The 26,582-nt window shown below is 39.0% G+C and overlaps 2 protein-coding genes across 3 annotated transcripts in view; one reads left to right on the top strand and one right to left on the bottom strand.

Moving 5' to 3' along the window:
- Positions 1 to 26,582, top strand: part of IFT140 (intraflagellar transport 140) — a 73,339-nt gene that overhangs the window by 28,903 nt on the left and 17,854 nt on the right. The window lies entirely within an intron of this gene.
- Positions 1,235 to 25,841, bottom strand: TMEM204 (transmembrane protein 204). Its single transcript, XM_032197366.1, has 3 exons — positions 24,730 to 25,841; positions 13,331 to 13,486; positions 1,235 to 2,223 (listed from the first exon to the last, which is right to left on the bottom strand). The coding sequence occupies exons 1-3, from the start codon at positions 25,001 to 25,003 to the stop codon at positions 1,979 to 1,981; spliced, it is 675 nt and encodes a 224-aa protein (XP_032053257.1). The 5' UTR covers positions 25,004 to 25,841; the 3' UTR covers positions 1,235 to 1,978.

Raw genomic sequence — 26,582 nt, 5'->3', positions numbered from 1 at the left:
ACTTTATTATACATCTAAAATAATCACAGTAATACCAAGTATTACGAATTTATTGACCACATAGATGATTTTTAAATTTAAATGTACATTATTATAATACGGATATTGCAATATTAGAAGAAATAATATAATGTCTTTTAAATATTCCAATAGTTTAATTTTAAAAAACCCTGCAATTAATCATAGCATGTTGTTTCTAGAAAAGATAGAGCTTTTCCAGAAAGTAATGCAGGCAAATGAATAAAAGTTTTAGTTGGTTTTTACAAACCTACTGTTAGAAGAAACTCTTTGTCAGCATTGATGTATTCTATACTGATAGTCTAGAACAACACAATTGTTCTGGAGCATCAGTCTCTGCAGAGTGTTGCTGACTTTGAACATGATGCAGAGTAGCAATTGGAGGTGAGTTTCTTATTGCATCAGAACTGAGTTTGAGAACAGAACTCAAGAGCCAGCTTGATTATCACATTTTAAGTGTGGCAGAGTATGGAAATAATAGTAAAGAAGAGAAGCAGTGTACTCAGCTGGGAGCAACACAAAAATCCTAAACAATTTATGACTTTCACATCTCACGTTCACAGCTCAGTCCTTCAAATCTGTCGGTAATTGTACTCCGAGTAGCATCTGTAGACAGCTTTTAAACATCAGCCATTGTATATAGTTCCTGTATCTTAAGGATTTTTGCATAATGGTTTTTGACCTGTTGGCTTTTCTTCCTGAAAGTTGCACGTGCAAGCCTTGTGAGCCCTTGGGTTTGTCAGGGTCAGGCTAATAAACATCATGTCTAATTCTGAAAGTGCTAATTATTTTCATTTTGCTATTATATGAAGTGACTAGGCAGGTCTTTTACCTTATCACAAAGTCCTGTATTTGTCTTATTTTCCAGTTTGGGTGATTGAGTGGCAGGTACTCTCCCAGTATTCTGTGATTCTCTGAGCATTGTTAGGCAGAGCTGGTTTCCTAACATATCACTCTAGTCTAGAAGTGGCATGTCAAATGTTAAAACGAGCTGGGAAGAAATTTATTTGGGCTGAAATACAGGTTCTTAATAATAATTTCCAGTGAAGTAAATTGTTAGTATCTACGATTATTAGGGAGTCCAGGTAGCCACCTTTTGTAGATATTTGCCGACAGTATAACGCTGAAGTAGATTTTCAGCACCATGTATGGCCTGTTTTAGCTGCATACCCATTTAATTTTTAAAGGCATTTCTATCTAGATACAGAAAAAATGTCATAGAATATTCAGAGCTGGAAGGGACCTATGAAGATCATCAAGTCCAACTACTATAGGATAAGCGCAAACCTCTCTCTTAGGATACAAAAGCAGTATCTAATAAAACAGAGGTTAATTCTGCAGTCCCTTACTTTACAATTAGAATGGTTAGAGTTGTAGTTTTTGCTTTGTGCTGTATCGTGAAAGCAGGTGTTACAGTTGATGAGAAGTTCCTTGAAGAAGGGTGGGTGAATGGGATAGAAGACTATAAAGAGTCAAGAAATTTAGACAGCTGTTAAAAATTGTCACTTATTCTACAGTGAGTTTTCTGCTTTCTCAGGTTGCCTGTTAACTCCAAAGTGACTGGTTGTCACTGGTCTCCCATAGTTTTTTATATCATTAAGGGAGCAAGATAACTTTATCCAGACAGAAAATGTTAGGTTGCCTCTTTTTATTGTCTTATTGCATACGCTGTCTGCTACAGCTGAACCCTGCTGACATGTAGCTGTGATGCTGTCAGGATTCTGACAATCCAATTCTGTGCTGTACAGCAGATGAAGAGGGCAATATAATATATATAAAATTATATGTTTTATACATATATATATAGATGGAGCCCATCCAAATAGTAATTGAGGGCCTCTGCCCACAAGAGTGAGCTTTGTGATGTCCTTCAACCCTTACTTTTAAATTATAGCATATATTTATAGAAAACACCGATACAGATCTCCTTGGAGATCTTCCCTGTTCCAAGTCCATGCTTTCAGCATGGTGACTCGACATAGTCATTTTCCAGGCCACGGCGAAACCGAGCCGTCAGGGTACGGCTAATGACAATGACCCGTGGTGCCATGCAGTCCTCACGCCTATGAAGGATGTTCCATATGAGGATGGCAGCTGCCAGTGTGGCCAAAAGACAGGCTCCGATGTTCAGGTAACAAGACCATGAGAGGTTGGTGTACGGTCCAATGCGGTAGAAAGTCACCAATCCAATAACCAGGACAAAACCTGCAAAAAGTGTGAGATTTTTTTTTTAATGAGTTACTCTTGAATTCCTATAATGGCAAGGTGACACAACCCCAATGGTCATGAATCTGTAAAGCCTTCCCCTTCTTATTACAATATGCCGTATGTGTTCTTTAACTCATGTAAACATGATGGTACATGCAAAGACTGGATACCTAAAAAGCAGTTTTAATGATTAGTTTACACCTATTGACTCTGGTTTAAATTTCTTACTCCCACGTTATTCCTGCTTTGCTGGAGTTCAAGTTACATCCCCCCCCCCCCAGTTCTCTTATCCTACGCAAATAACCTCTTTCTTATTCCTGTTGCCTTCACAGAAAACACGTACACTAATGATAATGATTTTTGTTTGTTTAGAATATAGTGAGTTTATTCTCAGATTTTGAAATGTTTATTTAAGGCAAGCCACTATAGTTAAATGCAAAAATGAATAGCTGAATGTGTTCATAGAAGGGAGGGGGGGAAAGAAGGTGAAACAAATGGGACCTAATGGTCCTAATTTCTCTATGCTGGCAAGTGTTACGAGAGGATAAACCAGGCTTTTGAGTTCTTTAGAAAAAGACAAAAAATACAGTGAAGATGAAAGATGCAAGTTGGAAATGAAATGCAAGTAGGAGGAAAAAAAATCAGTCGTCACTCAAATAGGCATGACACTTACTATTCCAAGAGTCATTGTGAAATCTGAATATTCCTTATAAATGGATATAATATGAGTATTAATTTGGGATATGTCTGGCATTGTTACTGTTCTAATGTCTGCCTAGATGGTAGTTTCTAACTCAGTTGCTTGCTACACCTTCTTCTACAGTAGCATGGTCCCACAGACAGCATATACCAGAGATGACTCAAAGTAAAACATTTCTCCTGAAGGATACATTAGAAAATAGATTCTTACATTAGGAACAGGTCTTTACTGCTATTTTTCCAATCTATAATAGCATTTGCTGTGAAGGAAGACTAAAATACTATGGATGAGTTTTAAGTTGTTGAGTTAGTTTTAAGGACAGCAATTGACATAATTCCTTGATTATTTTTTTTCAGCAAGATTCTCTGAGGCATCATGAATTCTAGCAGTTATTCAATTGTTCATTTGTAACTAAACTGAACAAGTTTCATGTGGGAAAATTGTAGCCACACGGAACACAGTTACAGAAATCACCAATTTTTCCAATAATTGTTTGTTAGCGCTCCAAGGAAAGCTGTGGGCTTCTTGGATTCCCTGTGAAAATGTACGAGAACTGGAAAAGAGGCCATTTTAACTTTAGCTGTGTTCGAGATGGGGGCTTAATTAATAATTAATCAATACGTATTCGTAAGTATACAAGTTGGAAAGTTGCTTCTTGGTTCCTGTTTGATAAAATACTGAGTTATGGTTGGGATAGAAAAATCGTGAAGTGCTTGACAAGTTTAAATCTTTTTTTTTTTTTTTTTTTTTTTAATTAACAACATGCTGTCCAGCAGTTATGTATCAGATTATGCATGCTTTTTTTTTTTTTTTTTTTTTTTTTAAATCTCAGTTTCTTGAAGCCAGACATGTTATCGATGTCCTTGGACTGTAGAAGGTATATCATCTGTCTTTGAAGGAGTCAGTTTTTCTGAATATTCATGGGCTTTATCTCATCATGCGAAAGTGGAAGCGTTCTTTCCTTCATGCAGTGAAAATCCTCACTGAAGCTTATTTGTTGTTAGGGTATTCACAGAATGCTACTTTTGTATCCGAAGCTAGTTGGTTGTGCTCTTCCTTTTCTGTGAAGCTTCCTTGAACTGCTTTTGAATTACTAATGACTTTGCTGTTTGGTGTTATCTGGGTCTTGTACAGCTTTTTCTTTACTGTTTACAGTAATGGTGTATAAGAAGGTAATCACAGCTGCGAAACAAAACTGTTGTGACTCGTTTTCAGTGCAATACATTCAACACTGCGTTCTTCCTCTGGAGTTCAATTTCTCCTTAGGCACATAGTTGAGGGGACAGGTGAAGATCAGATCTTGTATTTGCGGAACACCGACACCAGTTGCTCTTCTACAGGTTGTAATCCACTTTTCAAAGGGTGATAGGTACCATTTGTCTCATATAAAGACAGGAAGCCGAGAGAAACGGAGGTTGGTTGTACTTCCTATGGCCAAGTTGTAGACCTGTTCCTTTTCCTCCTGGTTTAAAATTCTCAGAGGAAGGAGGGTATTGAGGTACAAAACAAAAGACTCATCTTACTGAAGAATCTGCCTGGCGCATGCCAGATGTTTGCCATCAGTTTTCCTCTTGAGTTTTCATTTCAGTTCATGTTTCACAGGGAATTCCCCCAGAAGGTAAGTATTTAAAAACAAAACAAGGTAATGCAAATCATATAGCCTGTCAGAGGCACTGGCTAGACTTGAAATAGCTTAATTCACATTCATTTTTAAAGTTAAATTTAATACTACTACTTAAGGAGGAAGGAGCTTTGAAGCCACGCTGTGTGCATCAGTGGCCACTTACAAATACCGCTAAGGACCAGTTATACTTGTTAATAACAGTCCCCTGTATGCTATCATGCAGTATTTGTCGCATGCTTTCTTGGCAGCAGGAGCTAGGTTCGAGATCACCAGTTACATGGAGTAACCCTGATACGCAGTATCTTGCAGCTTAAAGCCCAGTTACTGATTTGCAACTGCTGCCTTCCCCACTTCAGGTTTACGGGTATTTACTGGTCCATCTAACCTAGGTAAATAACGGTTGATCAGCACTTCCAGTTTCCTCACTGGAAGTCACGTCTTCTTGTGCAAGCCTGCTGGGAAAAAATGTCAGGGTTCCTGGTGCGTGTGAGCCCTGCTCCCTTGGGCATGAGTTTGCCCCATTCTTTGCTCACTTAGTTAAGGCAAGCAGCAGTCTATGCACACTCCTTTATGGCACTACAGTGGTAAATAAATGCTACAGGCATGCTTTCAAGATTTAAACCTTTTCTTTTCCCCAAACACCTTTTTCCTCCTTATGTATCACTTACAGCAATTGCTGTCCTAGATGACAGCACATCTCTGCTAGATGGGCCAACCTCATGAACATCCTTCCATCTGATGGAGAAATTATCCACCAGAAAAAAGGACTAAGGTTTACTTACAGACCCCAAAATAAAACTATTTATGCTAGCAAGACTATTTCCCGTCACAGGCCTTTTTCCCTAACCCTAGATCAGATGATCAGCCAGTGGTGCAACAGGCTTCCTCTTCTCTTGCAGTTTTGTGCCAGTGTCTGAGCAGGAGGGAACTGGGAGGTAATCAGTTTCAGAGCTCCCTGACTTGGCAGATATCAGGAGTGAGTCAGTCACTGGGGCTCTTGAGTGAAAAACATAGGATCTGTATTCTAACTTTGCCACAGGCTAGACAGGAACTGACAGTTAAGAGAGAAAAAGCATGACTGAGGTGGGAGCGTTGGAAGCACATTACTCCAGAGCGTTTCCACAATTAATCAGGGAAAGTAGAGTTTTATTTTGTTGGGCCTCTTATACAGCTATATCCAAGGAGTGCTTTGTTTTGCCAGATTGATGGATAAAACCTCACAAATAATTACATGAACACCACGTGTTCACAAATCCTAGGGCACTGAAGCAATAATAACCAGTTTCTGTATTGAAAGAGAATGAAACTGAAGTTTGACTAACATTTTATTTTTACTAACGCAACTATAACAAGGTATTTTCATGGGGTTGTTATCTTCTGCTTTGTGTACTGTGCTAGTTATTAGTGTAGCTTTGACAACATTTTACATGTAATTTGTTGCCTTGAATATTTCTGAATATACACGCAGTGTATCACTTGTGAAAACTTGGTGTAGGTAAAATTCAGTGCCTACTGGTGGTTGTGTGATATGGGCATAATGCGGTTGTTAATGTAAATATGCCAATGCAGAATTCAGCACTGTTTTGAGAAAGGCTTATTTGTTTCGGCACACTTTTAAGCATGCACTAAGAATAGCTTCTCTGTCTCCCTGATTGCAGTGATTTTCACTTCAGATAAATATTTGTAATATTGAACAACAGTGTCTGAATTAAATTTCAATGTTCCAGTAAAATACTTGGAGGAAAACAGTTATTGCCTTCCCAGGCTATTTCCCACAGGTAACTTCTACTAAAAATAACCAGAAAATTGCTCTACTCGCCATAAATCTTTTTTTTTTTTTCTTAATTCATGATATACTTTTATTCCCTTCTACAATTGCAGCATCTACTGTGTGATATGATTAAAGACACTTTTTAATCCATTATAATCTTTTGTTCTACAAAGCATCTCAGTATTGAAAAAGGGAGGGGATGAAAAAGTGAGAGACATGGATTGCAAAGGACTTTTCCTATGGGAAAGCAGTTAAAGTATCTGTTAGAACGGTGTCACTTCTTGCTACTTATTTTAAGAGTTGTGGATAGGAAACATTTCATAATACTCAGTTTAGTTATGAGAATATTAATTTTTTTCTAGGTTAATTTCATTTCTGTTGGGTAGCCGTGACAGGACTTTTAGATGCATGGCTGAATTTCCCTGTATTAATTTAATTGGAAAGAAGCATGTCAATCAGTTTCAGGTCACTTACTGTGTATTGTCTAAAGTCTGCACAGAGGCCAGATCTCTACGAAAAATCCTGATGAGATTACTTAAAGTACTTTATTTTCCCATAGAGCTGCTGTTTATCTCTGGTTGTTTCCCATCGGTAGCAAAACAAGCCTGAACAGGGGGTGCTTTTCCGCTGGGGAAGGAAACAGATAACAAATTCACTAGGAAGACTTTTGGTTGGGACAGTAGTTGACCGTGTTGGAGGGGGTGGGTTTAGGAGAATGCTGCTTTTTGAACTTACATTTTACATCTGTGTACTGAACTTCCTGTTCGACTGTAGCTGGCTGTAAGCCAACTACAGATTTTTAATATTTTACAAGAACTTTCTTAGTCGCTTTCTACTTGGGATGTTTTTTTCCAGACGCACCTTGATTTGCATAGATCTTATTACGACACTGATACTGCAGTCTTAGAAGTCTCCATTGTTTTTTGGGGGGGATTGGTAGAAAGTCTGTATCAGGAACAGTGTTAATTTGCCTCAGGAAGTACAATCTCATCCCCCAGCTCCCTGCTATGCCAGAGAGCACACAGCAGGCTAATTTATCTGGATGAAAAAGCCAGCTTAGTAGGTCAGTGTGAGAAGGGTTTATAATCCTTGTCTTTACAGCTTGTCCCATAGGATGATTTTCTCTGCCAGGAGGAGGGAGAAGGAAAATAGAGCAGCCAGGCTGTTGTTCACATTTTGCAAATGACCCTTGTGCTGTAAAAACGGTGAACAGGGAGGGGAATGCTTAACTCCCTTCTCTACATACCCAGCAAACCTTTACAGAGAATGGTTTAGCTGCTGGGAATCGCGAGCTTAGATAAGCTGCTTGTAGAATTTCAGTTTTATTTATCAAAGTGAGTTAGATTCCCAAAGTTCAATTGCTAGAGGAATCAATATAAATGATTAATCAGTTAATACCTTTTCCTGGATCAGTTTGGCACAAAACAGTTGTTAGAGTGTGAGGCAGCTGCAGTGCTTCTGTGATACTTCTGTGCTCTTCATAGTACCAGCCTGACAGCTGTAGATGTATGCTTGCTTTGGTTTACAATGTCCCAAGGACTTGAGTAGACTTTGAATTTTTATTTGGATATTGTTGAGTACAATAAAGGCTCCCAAGGATTTTGGTAAAATGTAACATCTCTTAGAAATTACACAAGTTATGAGTAGCAAAGCTTCTCGGGGCAATTGTGGTATTCTTTGAATTTGTCAGTTCATCTTTGTAACCCTGTAAGGCTGAGAGACTTGTTGTAACAGAATGATTCCTACCTTGTTAGTGGAAAAGGAGGTGCAGACCACTGTTTAAGAAGTGTAGGTCTACTGACAGTGAACTTTCTTTTCCTAGCTACATTCTGGAGATTTCCATAAATATAATGCCAGTCCTTGAATTGAAGGTTGAAAAGCATTCCCTATGAAGTAGACATAATTTCTGTTGGCCACCTGTTTAAATAAGGACAAATGTGCAGGCTTGCAGCCCAAAAGTTAGCTGCAAAGACTGTTTGGCACCTGTGAAGCACTGGCAGTTTGAGTCAATGGAAGTTCTGCTTTTGGTCTAAGTAGATCGTGTGTCAGACACAGGTGAGAGCTCTTGTCAGGTGGGGAAAAAAGGAAGATAAGCAAACTGCAGAGAGAAGCAGTCACTGACCAGTGATCCTCCCAGAAATGTTAGTGATGGTAATTTGTCTTTAAGGATGAGCTGTTTTCATGCGTTTTTCAAGAGTTCTGTCCTCTCCATCTTCTGAGGCATCAAAGGATAAACAGGAGTTTAACTTTGGCTCTAGCTAAATGGCTCCAGTTGAAACTTTTTAGCAAGCATCTTCATAAACAGTCAAATCAGTACTTGAGTTGAACATATTTCGTATGCTTCTTTCTGCATTACTGCATTATTTCTAACAGTCATAGCATGCATTCCTTATACTTGCATATTTATCGGTAATATATTATTACCATATTTCGAGTTAGAATGCACCCTTGATGTTGAGATGTCACAACAGATTGTCTGCTACTCAAATCTGTATTTAGACGTGAAGAATACAGGCGGGCCGTTTTCCTGCTGCAGTTGAAGAGTTCAACACAGTCCTTGTGAGATACTGCCCTTCCTAGCTTGCTGGTTCAGCTGTTCATGTGACCCATCAGTCAAAGCAAGCAGGATAGTCTTCCATGTTTTAAGATCTTTCATTTTGCAGATATATGAAAGCAAGATCACTTTGAGATTTGCAATCCACATAAAGAACATGCAAGTTTGGTGTTGAGGCAAAATAAGTGAGAAATAAAAAAAGCATTTACCGCAAATCAGGCAGTCAACTTCTTTCTTTTTGTTATGATTTTTAGGTTTAGTATCATTTATTTGCTTCCTTTTCAGGAAGTGTTAGGCTGGAGCTCCACAGATCTCCTTATAAAACAGATCTGGCTTGAGGGTGTTGTGAAGGAAAAAGGTGGAAGGAAGTAATACAGAAATCAGGATCATGTTGCTATCACAATTATAGTCAGCTATATTCTCCAATGGCTGCTTTGCTCTTCTGTGCTGCATTAAGATTTTCTGGACATCAACAGAGCTAAAGTTGTAATACCCAGAAGGAAAGGAGAACTAAATAAGGTAAATGGTTTAAAGTGTTGTTGGTTTTAAGGCACAGACATAAGAGTGTGTATGAACTCAGGTTTCCTGTGATTTGTTAGGGGTCTAGAGTGAAATACACTGGCAGATGGAAAACACAGTAGAAGTTGCAGTGCAAGGCTTGAAATTCAAAAGAGGTAAAATTGTAACTTATTTGGCTGTAAATGGCAAGCTCAGTAGGAACACAAAAGGTTGTAATCTTCAGGATATCAGGTATTAAAGTAATTTAATGCTGAAAAGTAATTGGAATATTAACCATTATTATTCAGACTTATTCCAGTCTTGGACTTCCAGAAACTAGGATGAGATCTAATGCTATCCCAGACCTCCCTACCTGTTTCTAACACTTTCCTCTGAAGTCTAATATTCACCCTTGTACAAGATAGGAGACTTGGCTAGAATACATTAGGTCTGATCTAGTCTGGTAGGTTACTGCTTGCAGTAATTTAATGTTGTCTGAAGTGCTCTTTATTCCCTGTCCTGTTGGTATGGGTTTCCCTTCACAACTACTCATTGGATCCTCATCTTATATTCAGCACATTGAGTTTTTAACAGTTCCTTGGGGGAAAAAAAATCAAAAACCCTCTAGAGAGAAATTTCTGAGCATTGACACAAAATTCCACATACAACACTGGTTCCATTTTCACCACATTGCTTTTCCAAAGCAAACAGTTTGCTTTCCTGTTAACTGGGAGGTGTGAGGTTGTGGAGCTTTGGAGCTGTGCGAATCCCATTGCTCTCCCAGGAGCAACTCTGTTTGCTCTCTTCTTTCCTTCCTCTTTGCTTCCTGGGGCTTTTATCTTCTGTCAGAGGTCTGTCCTTTTTGAATGATTGTCAAATATTTGTGCAGGTTGTAGAAGTGAAAAAGCAGGGGAGCCTGAAGTCATCACAAGCTCTTGTGGGATAAAACATGGTTGATTAGAACTTGTGATAGAGTTTGGAAGATGATACTTAGTATGCATAGTGTTCTGAAACAGAAAGGACTTGTGTTCAGACTACAGGAAACTGTAATGAAACCCACACATTTGGAAAAGAAAAAAACAGGAGCTGGATGCCTGTTTTTTAAGTATGTGGCAGGATGACATCTGAAAGTGTAATGAATAGGAATCGCCCCGACAATACTCAAATATTTAATAAGATCCAAGTATGTACATTCTATGATCTTGAAGGTCTTTATAAAATCACTGAATAATCTAGGTTTTTAATATTGTTCTTCTCACACAAATGATCTGTCTGCACTAAAATATAACCTCATGTACACTATGGCTTTATCCCTTAAAATACCATCCCTTCTCCATTTTACTCAATGTGTAGGGAAAGCAGGCTTTTTAACAAGACCAAAATTCATTGAGTTAAAGTTTGGTGAAAGCAGAGAGTCTTTCACAGAAATTTAATCTGTAGCTGCTTTACTGTTAAATGAGAGTTAGCTTTTTTAAGAAAAGTCACATAAGCTCTTTGAACCAAGCAGCCTGAATGCTGAATGTGATCAGCCAGAACGCAGCTTCCTGAGAAGTGGTGACAGAAGACTGCACTATAATATAAATGAAGTAGGGTGGAGCTTCACCGTGATTTAACTTGGGCTGTTTCATGAACAAAGTACTTTAAATAATCCGTTCTCTTCTGATGCCTTGCTGTACTTTGAAAATGGATGGGAGATTATCAGCTTGGAATGGAGGCTCAGAAGTGAAGTGTTACCCATGGCTTACAGGGTAAGAGGCAGTCAACTTTCTTCCACTTCATTAAAAAAACAAACAAACAAACATGGTATCCTAGATGTAGCAGCAGTTATTCGTCAGAGATACAGAAACATTGGACTTGCTCACAATTTTCACATTTTGTCTGGTATCAGACAAATAACATATTAACCATTATGTGTAAAATGTTGTGTGCACTCAGTCTAAGGGATTTGTTTGATGGGGCTGATTTTTTGGCCAGTTTGAGTGGCCTGACATTCCAAAGCACATCTTTCTTTCTGAAAGAGGAAAAAGCCTCTTCTGTCAGTGCAAGCTGTACTCTGAACTGTCTGTCCTGTGAAGACAACCCTTACTGCCTGAGGGCAGTTGCAGTTCACACACCACTGTCCTGGCAAATTAGAGAGGTTTCAAAGAAGTCAACTTTATACTGGGATAAGGGCAGATATTGTGACTACTTTTTTTGTTTGTTTGGTGGTTTTTTTCTTTTTTTTTCAGAATTCCTATCCCTAAAGCTGGTAGTAAAGTATGGGGGGAGAGCTAACCACCAAAGTCATTGCATCATTTCTGCAGATGGGAGAGCTTTGATTCACGCAGCATGACGTCTTTCTTTGTAGCTGTCATGAGCTGCCAGATCCATCTCCTCACACCTTTTGAACACAGACAACCAGATGAACTTCTTGATTCAACAACTTCTTCAGCCATTCTCATTAGTGTTTTGCTAATCATTCTGGCTCTGGCTGTCTTCCCTTCTCCCCTCCCAGCACTGGGGATTTCAAGGTTCAGCTTGCATAACAGGTAATAGCAGGCATTTCCTTCTCCTGTGTCGGGATATCCTGGCGCCCTTCAGTCTCTCTCTGACTGTGTTTAAAACAGACTCCAGCACAGGAAAAAAAAAAGTCTAAAATTAGCAGCCTCGATAGAATAAAGGCACAGGGCTGTCCACTGTGCTGTTTGTCAATGAAACAACAAATCTAAACAGGGCCAGAATGCATTTCCTCTGTGAAAAACAGACATGTTGAGTTTGGGGGAGGATGGGAGGGAGGGAAGAGTAAAGCCAGCATTGCACCTGAAGATCAAGGAGAGATATGCAAAAGGTATCCAGAATTGTAAAAGTCCATAGTATACATGAGACTGGAGGGAGGCTTTATTACGGTGAGGCTACATATCTGGCTTTTGATTTTACTGAACTGATGCCTGGGGGTCTTGCTGCACCTGGAGTCTGGATCAGATGCTTTGAGAGTTACAGAACCTCTGTTACACCAGTCTTCTCTTATTTGACGTTCAGGTTCATCCGTACCGGGTGGTTATTGCTGTGGGAACCATATTTAAATAACCTGGGCTAGATTCTGGTCTTGCAGCAGGATGAACTGTGGATCTCAGATTTTTATCATTGTAAATATTCAATGGTTTTAAAATTCAGTTTTGGCTTTTTATAAATGTTACTTAATTATAATCTGTTAGTTACGTTGATAACAATGTATGTCTGAAATATGATCTTGTAAACAGTCTGAGCGTTCCACTCCATTAATCACAGTTTCATACATGGATAGTTTATAGGATTGGACTTGGTATAATAAATCCTGAGTGACTTTATGTAATAAAGATCCTTGCCACTGCTCTTAATAAGATACCGTGATAAAACCATTTCCTCTTTTCCTCAGTCATTTCTGTATAGTCCTCATCTACGAGAATTACTGTGGGGAGTTTTATTTATGACTGTCACTGTTGCAAGTTGACTCCAACTTTCTTTGCTAGATTGTAAGACATCTCTCTATCAAAACCCAGCCGATCATGACAGAGTAAAATTCAGTTACCTGAAAGCAAATAATAGAGTTTCAGGAAAACTCCTGAAATTTGTTCTGCCGTTCTGCTATGTTTTCAAACAGCTGCTTTGATATATTTTGCTCTGCTAACCTATGGGATTATGCTGCATTGATTTCATTTCTTTTAGGCTTGTGTTCCTGGTTTCAGAGGAAATAATAATGGCTTGTTTTTCTAGGCTAGCAGAAGACTCATTCTGATATTTCCAACATAAAAGCTCCTATTCATGTAATGCAGAATCACATGGGGAGAGCTTTTAAGAGACAATAAGCTTACTTTTAGATTTAGGCCTTTTTGCTGTGCTTTATCACTTGAAAGATTTTTGAAGTAAACTCTTTTTTTCCTGGATTTAATAGGTATGAAGTGTTTTTTTCCATCAGAAAAAAAAAAAAAGTGTACTTACTGGCAAGCTGGAACACAGCAGCTATGGCCTCCTCCCACCACTGGGTATCCTGAGATATGATGGGTATCTCCACTAGACCCAGGACGAAGATGAGCTGGCCAGCAGTCAGAGCAACAGTAGCAATGAGGTTACAGGCACGCATCATGTCAAACTGCACTAGGGAAACATAAGAAGGAAGTCTAAAGTTAAAATGATTAAAAAAAATAAAGGGGGCAGGGAGGCAGTGTTTCAAATCCTGGCTAAGCAGGTATGTAAAATGTATTCCACAGAAAATGTTTCTCAAATACTATTCCCACTCCTGGCAATCCCTTACTCTTAACTGCATTTCCTGTGGTCTGATTAGGGGCAGATTTTCTTTAGGATGTGTTGAATATTTTCTTTAGTTAAACAGTACCCTATAACTGTTGCTTCAGAGCAAAACAATCTCATATGAAGCAAGTAGCTAATTTTGAAGAACAGCCTGCCGAAAGCGTTTGGTTTCTGCCCTGTGAAGATTCTACATGTAAGTAGTAGCCAGAATTGTTTAGGGCAGGAACTGTCCTTTTGTTCTGCATTTGTATGGCACTGATTGAAATGGAACCTTTGTTCATGGTTTGAGTTTTCAAGGCTCTAAGACAATCATACCACAGGGAAAAAAAAATAAAAATCTGTAACACTTGAAATATTTCACCTAGTCCAACTGGATTGTCCTGAAACATTTTGTGGACTAACACTAACTTATTGCTGGTTTAAGAGATGCTGATAATAGAACTTCATATAGAGAATTCTTAACTTTTCCTTCTTTTAACATTTAACTAATCTTTTGGAAACACTGCAAAGACCATCGTATGTTACGCCCCCTGTGCAACAAAGGATAGATTTACATTGAAAGATGTCAATGTTTGACAGTTCCAAATGAGGTGTTCTTGTGCCATTTACAAGTGAAAGAAGTTACATGACTTCATATATTTATAAATATTAAATATAAAGAACAAATGCAGAAATAATTATAGACATAAATACCTCGAGTCTTGGATAGAAACCTGATTCAGCTGGGTGCTGAATCGAATATATTCATTGCAAAGTTTGGTACTTTTAGTCAGTTTTTTTTCCTACTTTTCCTGTTAACCTGGTGGATGTCCTGTTTTCATCCTTTTCCTTCCTCTCTAGCAAAAGGTAGGTTTTGTAAATATCATTGTGCCAGTTCAACATCTCTTGCTAATATGTTGTTGCTATTCTGAAACAGAAGCAGCTCAATGTGTAAGCCGTGTTAGAAAAGGAAAGGCTCAAGACATGAATTGTCATGTGATTTTTCAAAAGCAACTTAAGTGTTTATGATTGAATTTAGGTGCACTGACCACCAGAATTATATTTTTCTGGAGAACTGTAAACAAAAATTACTTCTCAGTTAGATAGCTTTGCCTAGGGACTTTTTTTATTTTGGCAGCAGGATTTGTGGATTTCAGTGTCTCCAAAACTTATAATGCGTTTTTCCTTTTTACAGAATGACTTGGTGATGTCTTTGTTCCTATTGCCCATTGCTGTGCAGTAAAGCTTTGTAAAATTTGTTGCGCTAGCTTGTTTGTGGTACGGTAGGCATATTCCACCTTACATTTATTGGAACAGTCCATGACTGAGGAGCTGATGCCTAAGAAAGCAGGCAGCAGTGGAGAAGGAGAAAAAGGCTTGGAGTCAAAGTTTAAATTTTGATCTCTTCTGTTGTTTGATTAAGACTTAAGTCATGTTTGCCAAGTGCTTGGATATTTTCCCTCTTTGCCACCCTATTTCTTTAGCTAAGGACTGAAGTAAATTCCTGATCCTCTAAGGAGACTGCCAAGAAGTGCAAAAAAAAAACAAAAGTTGATATCAACAAGAGTAAATTTCATAGTGGTAATCATTCAGTCCAGTCTTACTGTTGTGAATCATAAAAATTAGTTTAATCTTTATTTTCTCTTCATAGTTCATTTTTAGTTCCTAGTCTTGTAAGAAACAACTCATGATTTAATTAAGATACATAGTCCATTAAACATTTTCATATTGAATAAAGTCTTAAGATGATAAAGTTGGTTTTGTTTTTCCTAGTGAGTTCATTTCTGACCAGAGAAGAGAATTATTTCATTCAAAATTAATTTGCTTGAAGTATCTTAACTTTCAAAGTTGCCCTTTGTAGCAGTAAATGATTCTGATTCTATGATTCCAACTTTTGTCATGTTCAACATTTATAGCTCATGGTGGCTGACTGTGAAATCGTGTTTGGAAGCCTGCTGAGCTTTGTAAATATCAGCAAAATCTTGAGCATTAGGAGTATTCTGCATTTCCACTTACATGGATTTCTGTAATACTTCAAGGAGTGGTACTTTCTGAAGTGAAAATTAATTACTTTTAAATGAGGAATATACTAGAAATAGCAGGCTTACAGCCATTATTATAAAAGTACTTGCATTTGTGACAGAGCTGTCTATGGTGTCAGATACAAAAAATACTTGGTTCACAGCCATAGGGAATTCTGTTGCCTTTCTGCATGGGGTATGCATGCATTAGAAAACAAAGCAAACAAACAATTCTAAAGCTTATCACAGAAATATGTACTACCCCTTGTCATAGAAACATATTTGTCTTTACTGTTATCCATATTGTCTTTTCAGTGTAACAAGTATAAATTCTCTTGTCTTTGCCATAAGTATTTCTAGCACACTAAAACAGCAAGTTTTATTTTGACTAACTCAACTGCTTTCAACAAAATTTGTTGTCATTTAGTCTTTAAATAATAGTTGGGTGATCGCTGTCCTATTGCTGTTGGAGTGCACTGGATGTGTAACATCTTTCTTTGCATGAACTGCAGATTTAGGGGTGCTTTTTCAACTCACATCCACTGCTGTTTGGAGATGCAGAAATACAACTAATATTTTAGATAGCTGTTGCCTTTATCCAAAATGGTCATACGTGGAAAATATGGGAGCGGAGGGCGAAAGAGGAGAGAGGGCTACTGACAAAATTAACAGTGTACAACTCTTAAAAGCTCCATTTTTTTCTCAGTGGAACTTGCTGACTTGTCTGAGTCTGGATCTGCCCCTCTAGTTTACTGTGCTTAATCAGTCATTGTACTTCGCATGTTGTCATCTCAGCACATGATAATTCTGTTCTGTGCACGTGCAACCCTGACCTGAGCTGCAAAATGAAACCCAGCTACCAGTCCAGCCACTGCGCCATCCAAAAAGGTGGTAGTTCTGGAAAGCACCTATGACTGCGTTTTATTGAGGACAACCAAAAAAAGTGGACAATGCTGGTCAAGGACGGGAATTAAGCATGCAAATGAAAAGCATTTCTTCAGAGCCTGCACCCAAAGGCTTAAAAGATGTAAAACATGCTGAGGAAGGCAAGGCCACAAGGCTGTTTTTGCTCTTGAGTGACCAGTCAATTCAGGAATAGATAGCTCTTCTCTTTCAAAATATTTGCTTTTATTGCATTTTTTTTGTAAGAGCTGTGAAATTTGGTGTTTGTCTGTGTGTCTTTAGTCTGTCTGTTGATATTTTAATTTTTATGTAAAGCAAAAATTCCTCTGCAGCCAGCTGCAGCCCATTCCAGTGGGTTTTCTATAATTAGTATGAATGTAGAGCAGTCTGTTTGACCATGTCAAATGTTCTGCTTCATTTACAGTAATTGTGATCCCACTACAGCCTCCCATGTCCATTACAAACTCTCATTCTGCAGAGTGATTTGTACTAGCCACCATATGTGAGAACGAGAAGTTCATAATGGTTGTGTGCACAAGTACGGGTACTATTTGTATGAACGATTAGCTTCTAGAATCTATCATCTAAGACTGTCATGATGGCATAGGTACTTTGGATGTACAACTTTTTTGTTTTGAACTCGCTAATGTCACTTGTCTCCTGAAGTTTAACCATCGAAAGCATTTCCTACAGCTAGAAGTAGATGCTTCTAGCAGAGCTGGACACCACCAGGTGTATTTTTCCGTGCCTTCCTTCACCTCCCTTAAAATGTGATTTAGCTGTAGAGAAATGGAAAGCGATAGACACAGAATGGCTTCAATGCTCTCTGGAGCTGTTGTTAAGCATTACAAAGTGCTAGTCTCTGACTTCTTCCTTTTGGAAGCGCATCTGGATCCCAGTATGCTTTGAGAAGTAATTAATTCATGGTCAGGGATTCTAGCTGTGTTTCTTGTACAGCTGGGTAGTTAGGGGCACTGTCTAATGAATTCTGCTTTGTTTAATACAGTTACCAGTCAAGGGTCAAAACCCAAACTCCAGGGATGAGACCAATTCCAATTCCCCATTGCCTTGCTCATTTCCTTGACCAGAATTATCCATCTGGATTAGGAATGCTGATTTGACTTTAATTGCAAGCAGCAGTTTTGTTTTATGTTACATGATAGCACCCAGGTTATTTGTGCTTTGCAGAAGTAGGTTAGTCAGATTGAAGAGTAATTTGCAGTGTTTTAGAATAATAAGAAGGATGATCTCATTGAAAAATCGTGTTATGCTAATTGCTGAAAGCGTGAGGTTTTCTTCCCCTATTCTGTTTGCGGGAATTCAAGCTTTTGACTGATTAAAGCACAATGTATGAATGAAGGAAAATAAGCAGCCCAAGATAACTTAGTAGTTTAAAACTTCCCCTGTGAAATAGCACTTTCAAAAATTTTAGTGCAAACTTCAGTACATCTTCTGCAGCTTCCTAAGTTACCAGCCATGGAAAGATATGATGACCACAGTTTCACTCCCTGTGTGGGGCACAGGATCATATCTGAAGTTATTACCACGACTGCACAATTTACTGCATGGCATCAAAGCTGTAGGAGATGACTCTGAATGTGTTATTATCCTAGTCCTGTTTTCCATGATTTTAAATCCAAAAATATGTTTAAACTTTAGCTATTAGAAGTTCATTATGCATAGCTGAAGTATACTGCCATCTTAGGCTGCTGCTGTCAGTGTATCCATACTGTAGGGTATTCTTTTCTTGAAGAAATTTCCTTCTTATATCTAGTGATTTTATATATATATATATATATATATATATATATATATATGGTTACTTTAGTTGCATTTAACTTCAGTTTTCTTTTAATCTCAAAAATTACACTTTTTGGTATCTATTTAAAAATTATTTCAACTGATAAAATAACACTTTTTATCCTTTTTTAAAAAAACTATTATTATATATTACTATTATTATATTAACTTTTTTAAATTATTCAGTTATTTTTCATTGTTAGCGTAAAAAGGCAAACTTTATAGGATTTCTACTGGTGATCTCTTTTTTATGGTTCTATGGTTTATTGATTATTCAGTGAGTCACTGACTATACATACTAAAATGTATCTGTCTTCATAAATCTTTAGTGTTTGTGCATGTCTATTCTGGAAAGGAGGATAAAGCCTGCCTTGCTCTTCTAAAATAGTTCTAGTCTTCTAATTAGGGATAGAACTATCAATGCTTCCTGTCCCTAAGCTGCTTCACTTCTTTTTGTAAGAGCCTGTTTTCAGTTGCTCATAGCTTTGCTAGACTTCATCTTCTTGGACTGGGTGTCTGCAGGCTGAGATCATGTGCTGCTTCTGGTACAGTTTAATCTAAGTAGGCTAAGTAATTAGATTTTCTCAGATGTAATCAAGGCATTGAGTACATGGTTTTCATCCGGAACTTGACGTTTTGTTAATGTGTTAGCCTGAGAAGGGATGCATCGCTTGCTGTTCCTAAGAAATTCACTCCAGTAGGTAGTCTTAGAAGTTTTAGTACACGTTTGCTTAACAGAACTCTAGCTGACAAATCTGCTGAAAGCTCAAGAGTGCTAGGTATATTCATCACATATTACCTTTGGTGAGCTCATAGCTGTCACAGAGCAGGGGATATGCCAAAAAAAAAAATTGACTACAGTCTTCTCATGTGTTCAGCTGAGCTTCTAGGAATCCACTACGTTACCAGGCACTGGAGCTGAGGGCAAAGAGTTAGTTCTTTTCAAGCTCTGAGTCCTCACTGTGTGGGTCTGGTGAATTCCATTTCCTACTCCTGCCCTAGGTAAGTCATTTAAAAAGTAGCCGTCTGCTATGTCTGGGCTTTATCTAAAGGTTTGAAGTCTGCATATGATTCAAGTTAGGGTTAGCACTTGCTTCTGTATAGTGGTGGTGTTCTTCAGCCTTCCTAAGTGGATTTAAAAATCCATATTATACAGACTTCAGAATTGCAAAGCCAGGCATCCAAACATTAGGAGAAGCCAGCAGAGTACATGCTTGCATGAGTGGGATTACAGTTTTTTCTCAGGAGCTTTGATTCATTCAGTGCATGAAAGCACAGCGCAAAAAAGCTGAAGGGGTGCTATGTAAACAGTCGCTCTTTGGCTTCTGTCTTGCTGACTGTTGTGTATGGTCTTGCAACAAAGCTGAATTCTGTGCTGGAGAACTCAGTTCTGTATTTTGTAAGAAACACTTCTTTATCATTCTAAAAAATCTACCCAAATTTTTGGCAACTAATTTTGTGTTCCTCTTGTTTTGGATGTCAGCATTGTCACCAAAGGTCAGATGGGGATGAAGTCTCCACAGCTCACATGGCAATCAGCTGGAGCTGTGCCTTGAGTTTCAAGAGCACTATGAACATGCAGAGTATTCTGTTGCTGGATGGATGTCTTGCAAATTACAAGTCAGTTATTTGACTTGGTTTCATCTCCTAGATATTTTTCTGAAGTGTGCAATTTATGATCTTGTGGTAAAAATTTTAAAAATACATAATCTGTGGAAAATGGGAAAATGCCTTCTGCCTTGCTTCCATTTTTTCCCCACTTACAAAATTATTTAAAAAAAAGGAGGGTGGAGGCAGGGGAGGAGGGGACCAAGTAGTTTGGCACAATTGAATGTTCTGATGTTGCAGTTGGACTTGATAGATCTCTTCCAACTGAACTCTTCCATGTAACAGTTTAGTGAAATCTTAGGTGCATTGGAACTTTAGGATTGAGCTCATCTGAGCTTGTATGTCCTATTGGAATATTTAGTTTAAAAGGTGTATAAATCTTTTTTTTTGGTGGAGAAAGGAAGAATTTTGGTTTTGGAGTGAAGGCATCTGCATCAGCTATTTTCAGTGTAAATTATGTTTAAGTTATGGGGACTTTTCAAACAGAACATTAAGAATGCGCCTATATAGGGATCAGTTCTAACAGACAAGGCTCTTATGTAATTCCTCTTGAGATATTGGTTGAATACATGTTATGACAGTTTTGCATGGTTATAAACATCAGTGGATTGGTTATAAACATTTGTGTTGGTGGCTGTAATAAAGGTACTTAATGTGAAATGTTTGGAAGCTCCTTAGCCACTTACCCTCCTAAAGCTTTAAATGAATTCAAAGCCTCAGTAGTGAGGGTAATGAAATAATGATTTCTCTGATATTTGTGAAACATGTGAAGATAACTGTATTGCAATGTTAATTATCCCAAATCAGCCTGAATCCCAAGAAGTTTGTGAATGAATCAACCAAGAATGTGGCATCTCTGCCCACAGCAGGGAAGATTAAAGTAGATGATGTTTACGGTCCTTTCCATCCCAAGCCACTTTTATGAGTCTATGAAGTTTCTAACTTTATACAAAAAAAAAAAAAAAAAGTATACAACATAGGAAAATCATGTTAAAATGAACGTTCAGTCTAAGGAGAGTAGGTGTCTTAAAATCTGCCTCCAGAAAGATTACATATTGGCCTCCACTGTTACAATTTTGTGATTTCAATTGTTTGAATGTTGATCACATTGCAGATGTTAGGAAGGGAAATCACAAGCCTGGAGCTGCCAGCTGCCTGCATGGACTTCATCTCTGTGTATCAGCCTCAGCAGCTTACTGGGCAGCCTTTGGCTGTTTTTGTTCTCATGGTAGCTGTGTTCTCCCAGTGCAGTGTGCCTCCTTTCTTCATCTGTATATGTTGAAAAATTAATATGCATCTATAACACACTCAGCTGCTGGACGCAGACTGGTTTCTGTACAGCCAAACTTTGCAGAAATTCCTAGTGGACAGTGGCATTCTCTAAATTGCTGCCGATGTGAACAACTGTCAGCTCGTTGTTCCCACACAGAGCGGCATCCTGACTTAGTCACTGCACTTCACAATGCAAGTGTTTGCATAAATCATACGTTGAGGCTGGACAGGTGTTTATATTTAGCCCTTACAGGAGTCACGTAGTTATTCGTGACCCTGTGCCTCTCCCTGTCACTGGTTATTCTGTTTGTAAGGACTACAAGTATCGTACTCCGGGCATCTCCCTGTAGTTGAAATAAGCATCCCACTGTTGGGATTTTCATTCAGTTCACCTGGAACCCTGAAGAACCAAGCAAGGTTGTAAATCATTTTAAATGCTTCCCTATTCCTGCAGTTCCACGCTGTTTGTAGTGTTCTTCGGACAGAAAGGAACAGAGTGTGACTGTTGCTAATGAATAAATCAGCTCCATCTGTCCACCCAGTCTGTAGCACTGCAGGGCTTAAGGGCATAGCTGTACTGTGCAGCGGGATAAAAAACATCTAAGCTGATTTCAGGTAATCTGGTGTGTTCACACGGTGCAATGCAGCGTTACCAGCCTGGTGTTGGGCCAGGATGTAGGTAACGGGGGCTGTGCAGGTCTGGTTTGCTCTGACAAAAATTCCTGAGACATGCTGTCTGACATAGTTCTTACTGTGTGTGTGCTTCTACTACGCTTATGAAGGGTTAAGAAATGTAGACAAGAGCCAAACTGTGTGGCCTAATCTTCTGAGCATTTGTAATATCTCTGGAACAATCTCTGTAACCTTTGGCAAGTTTCCTTGCCCTCACACAGATGACAGAAGTGTTAGGCTACCTGGCTAAGATTCTTTGGAGTGTTTTGAAGAGGGAATATGCCATCTGAGTTCAGTAAAAGCCTTCAGTTTTGCATCATCTAGTGGCTTGTCCGTATTAGAAAAACTTCAATTGGTATCCTCATAACTGGGCTCTGATTCTCAGCATAAACAACGATTTCTGATCTGACAGACTGGTGCCACTGAAAGGGAGCTCTCACCCGTCAGCACACCTGCATCACTCAGCTTGTGCTACGAGCAGTACTTGTTGGACTCGCAGTACCACAGCTTAATCCAACAGAAGAATAACCAAGCAAAAAAGCAAACACACAAAAAAAATCCACTCTAAACCTGGATATTTCCTTGCTGTTAGCCATGTGAATTGGTTCACAGAAGCTTTTTAGTATCACAGATGGTTGAAGGAAGGGTGCAGGAACTGTGGCAAGAAGGGAGGTAAAGGAAGAAGTGGATAAAGGAAGGGGGGAGATCAGACCCTTCTGCCAGGAGCAGTAATGTTTTAGCTTGAATGGAGTTGAAGTACTTCCCCCTGCAACCTAAGTCACCCACATTTCTTTCATGTTGTGCTTTGTTGAAATCATTCCCATTGTTTAATTTCCATCTCATTTTATAGTATCACTGACTACTCTCCCTGGATTTCTTTCTTTCCTGTTTCTAATATAGTATGGATATAACATAATACAACATAGCTCTGTCCTCTGAAAAGGGGTTTTGCCAATGATTTCGGTGGGAGAAAGAGCAGGCCCTTAAGTTGTATTCAGTGAAAAATAGGTTCTAAGACTTCTCTGCCAGTAATTGAGCCTACTTGCAGTAGTATATTTAGTGGACTGTTATTTATGTGGTACTTGTACAGGAGTCATCAGTATATGCAAAAGCTAATTTTCAAAAATACTAAACCTTAACTCTTTGAGGATGGAGTTCAAAAAGTTGTTTATATATATGTATTTATATACACACATGCGTCATTATAACTGACAGATGAGGATTGCTATATATACATTACTTAAATAATATGTGATTTTGTATTAAAGAACTTATTTAAAATGATGAAACCATGGCTGCAGAATTGGGCCCATAATAAGCATACTATCCATGGAAACATGTATTTTTTTCCTCATTCTTTGTTTCCTCATTAGATTGTCATTGTACAGCTGTAGAGGTGAGATTTTCTTTTAAATGCTGTAGAGACTGAAAATTTGACTTGTGTTTACTCTTTGCTTTCAGATTAAATAGTGAATGGATGCTTGATGAAACGAGTCATTGGGTTTCAAAGTCCTTCTTCAACATTTTAAGAGCTTTTCTTGGCGTCAGTGTAATCATGTCCCCAAAAGAATTCTCTGTAATTATCACTTTTAAATTTAAAAATTGTCTATCACATTTTGGTTCTATTTGACGTAAGAAATTGCTATATGCAAATTGCAAATAACCTGCTGTATGCAAAAATGCATACAATTTTGCTATAAAACTAGTTTTTCTATGCCTATCTTTATAGTACCACCCATCTTTTGAACTGTGCGTAGCAAGAAATACAAGTTTGCGGATTTAAAATGCTGCAGGAGCCAAATTCAATATGCAGGAGCTTATTCTAGCTGTTAGATAAAGACCATGTACTTTTAAAATTAATTAATTGTATGCATGTTTTTCAAGTTAGAACATGGCTTATAAACAACAATTGGAGCAGTGATTAGAGTAACGAAGTTACAGGTAGATATCAAGGAATTTTTTGAACAGTCTAATCCTATTTGTGATGAATTGATATTGCATAAGTCATGTTTAGGCATTTATAACAGTTTTTAGCACATGTGAAAAAAATTTACTGCACTTTTTTTTTTTTTTTTTGGAAAACATGATGTGGTGTGGGCCCACAGGAAAGCTTTTTTTTTTATTTTTTTAAAGAAATTCCTCTCGTATTTTTGTTTAGTCTCCAGAGGGATATAAGAGATTTAAAGGAGGAACAGAGCATTTTGTTCTTTCTCTGCTTTTCAAGCCATGAAAAAAACATCACTTCCTTGAAGGATTCATTTAAAGCACTGTTTGATTTGCCTGAATGAACAAACCCCAAGGCACTGCTGTGCTCAAAACCCTTGTCTGTTATCAGCTTGTTTAGATGCCTGCATAGAAGCCAGCTGCTGAAACCACAGGCTTTCAGTGGAGAAAAGTTCTTGGAGTTAGCCATAGTTAAACCAAGGTGTCAGAGATGAACACAAGTATTCCAAGCATAATTCTGCTCTAGTTTAATGAGAATAGGGTCACACCCTTCACATCATTAATATAAGGGGCACTTTTTTTATTGCTCAACTTTGTAAGTCTGCAAATTGGCTTACAGATTTGATCTTAACCATTTTTAAACAGTTCAGTTTAAGCTATATGTATTCTTAAGATCCCACGAGTCTGAATTTGCAAATGAGAAATGTGTCATGCTTAATGATTTTCATATGATTAATCTTAAGAGGTGTTTAGGTGTTTAGAATCGGATGGTTAACATTGATTACAGAGAGCTACATGGATGTTCTGCTTAGGCTGTAAATTCCTCATGACCTAGTACAACGTATCAATGACAATCTAGTGGAAGCAGAGAAGTCAAGAAATTGAACTTACGTTTGACAGTGCTACGAGACTCCTGGAACCCCGCTGATTCTGAACCCCAGCCCAGGGCTTCACACTCGCGCTCCTCCCCTTGCCCATGCCTGGTGCTTGCACCTCCTTTGCTCTTTTCTGCCAGCCAGCACATCTTCCAGAGCCCCACACTGCGCTTACGCCCATCTTCCAGGGTCTGGTACACCCAGTTAGGAGTAAAGGCAGCTGCGTTGTTCAGAATAAGTGAGACCAGGGCTACCAACACAGCTGTGGCTACCAGTTTCTGGACAGTCATATCTGACTGTCAGCTCACTGCCAGTCTCTATTTGCAGAAGACACAAGGTCTCAGTCAGCTCCAGCACATTGAAATTGGACTTGAAATGGAGGCAGCTTCAATATGATGTTATGAATGGCTAGAGAACATCACCGTTCATTCTCAAAGTCAACTCCAGAGGTGTTTCTGATCAAGCAAATGAGAATTTTGTGAGGTAGATAGAATTCCATAAAATAAAAGAACACAAAAGAGCTTTTTTTAGGTTTCTCCGTCCTTCCCGGCTTTGGCTTATCCACCTTCTTGCACTTTGATAAGCAATGCCAGTCCTGTGATGAACTGGAAGATAGGGACTTCCATTCCTTGTGAGACAAAATTCCTTGTGAGGCAAATGGAGGAGGACTCCAGTCTTGAAGCAGAAGAGCCTGAACTGCTGCTGGGGCGAGGGAGGGAGAGCTGCTTGTCAGCAGCGTGCCTCAGCCCTCAAGAGCAACTGTGCAGAGCGCGGATTCCTCCGAGTCAAAGAGCTCCAAAAGCCTTTTCCAGATGCAAACTTCAAAATATCCCTCGAACACCGACAAATGTCATTCTCAAATTGCAGCTGAACTCCACGTGAATGCTTTCATCCCAAAGAATTATGAAAGTTTGGTGTATCCTGAGGAATTTGCTCTGCTGTGTCCCTCTGAACGCCTGACTGCAAGTGGCAGGGACCAGAGGACGGGCTGCTGTGAGGAAAAGGTCTGCAGCCCCCCCCCCCCTTCCCTCAGCTAAGAGGAAATGGCTGTTTTTGTGGCTGTTTTTGGTGAGCCTCAGGGCGTAGTCGGCTGCAACAAACAGAGCCGCTGCCACAGCAGTCAAACATTAACAGGATGTGTTTCCTGAAAGGAAAAGACTATGGAGACTTCTAAAGTTGTCCCTCCTCCCCTCAGAGCGTCCCCCTCCACGCCTCACTCCTCCCCTCAGCCGGCAGGGAGGCACAGCTCCCGAGGAAACCATCTTTACAGAGAAGCAGGAATCCTGAGACTCGGCTCGTGAAGCTTTAGGACTGCAGAAATAGATTGAGGAGAGGGGTTTTGAAATGCTTGTTACCGAAAGCAAAACAATTTTGGAAGTACTGTTGGCTGTCGAACATCATGACAAGATGGTGGTGGTGGTGGGTGCACTTGGTTCCGTCGGCCGCTCTGCAACCCTAGAAAGGAATTTGGCAGATCAACAGAAAATCTAAAGTTTGGAGATTCTCAACCAGATAAACAATTTGTGGGTGTCTGAAAAAAGTCACAAGTGCCATGATGTGGATGAAGCTGAAAATTGCTGTATTGTGTTGTGACTGCAGGGCCGATGTGCCCCTGAGCTGCACATCCCCCTTTGCTGTAGTCACTGGTGGCTCTGCAGTGTCTCTGAGAATACTGTCTGAGCCCTTTTTCAGTGCCTGGGGGATGGAAGAGCTGCTGTGAGTTGCTTAATACAATGCCTGTGTTCACAATCCAGTACAGAATTAACTGCTGTGTAACAAGCCAGGGCCACCAGCACTGGGTCTGCCTACGGTGGTTTTGAAGTGGCAGCGAACTGTTCAACGTCTGTCAGCTCCCAGAGCTGACCTGCG

The sequence above is a fragment of the Aythya fuligula genome, chromosome 15, assembly GCF_009819795.1.
Source record: "Aythya fuligula isolate bAytFul2 chromosome 15, bAytFul2.pri, whole genome shotgun sequence".
NCBI classification, from domain to species: Eukaryota; Metazoa; Chordata; class Aves; order Anseriformes; family Anatidae; genus Aythya; species Aythya fuligula.
This window is presented reverse-complemented; position numbering and strand designations above follow the sequence as displayed.

What these genes read in the sequence shown, in the direction of transcription:
- TMEM204 (XM_032197366.1), bottom strand. Translation starts at nt 25,003, where the DNA reads ATGACTGTCCAGAAACTGGTAGCCACAGCTGTGTTGGTAGCCCTGGTC. An exon ending in GTCTCGTAGCACTGTCAAAC is followed by an intron (nt 13,487 to 24,729) that starts GTAAGTTCAATT and finishes ATGTTTCCCTAG; the next exon opens with TGCAGTTTGACATGATGCGT. An exon ending in TGCTGTGTTCCAGCTTGCCA is followed by an intron (nt 2,224 to 13,330) that starts GTAAGTACACTT and finishes CACTTTTTGCAG; the next exon opens with GTTTTGTCCTGGTTATTGGA.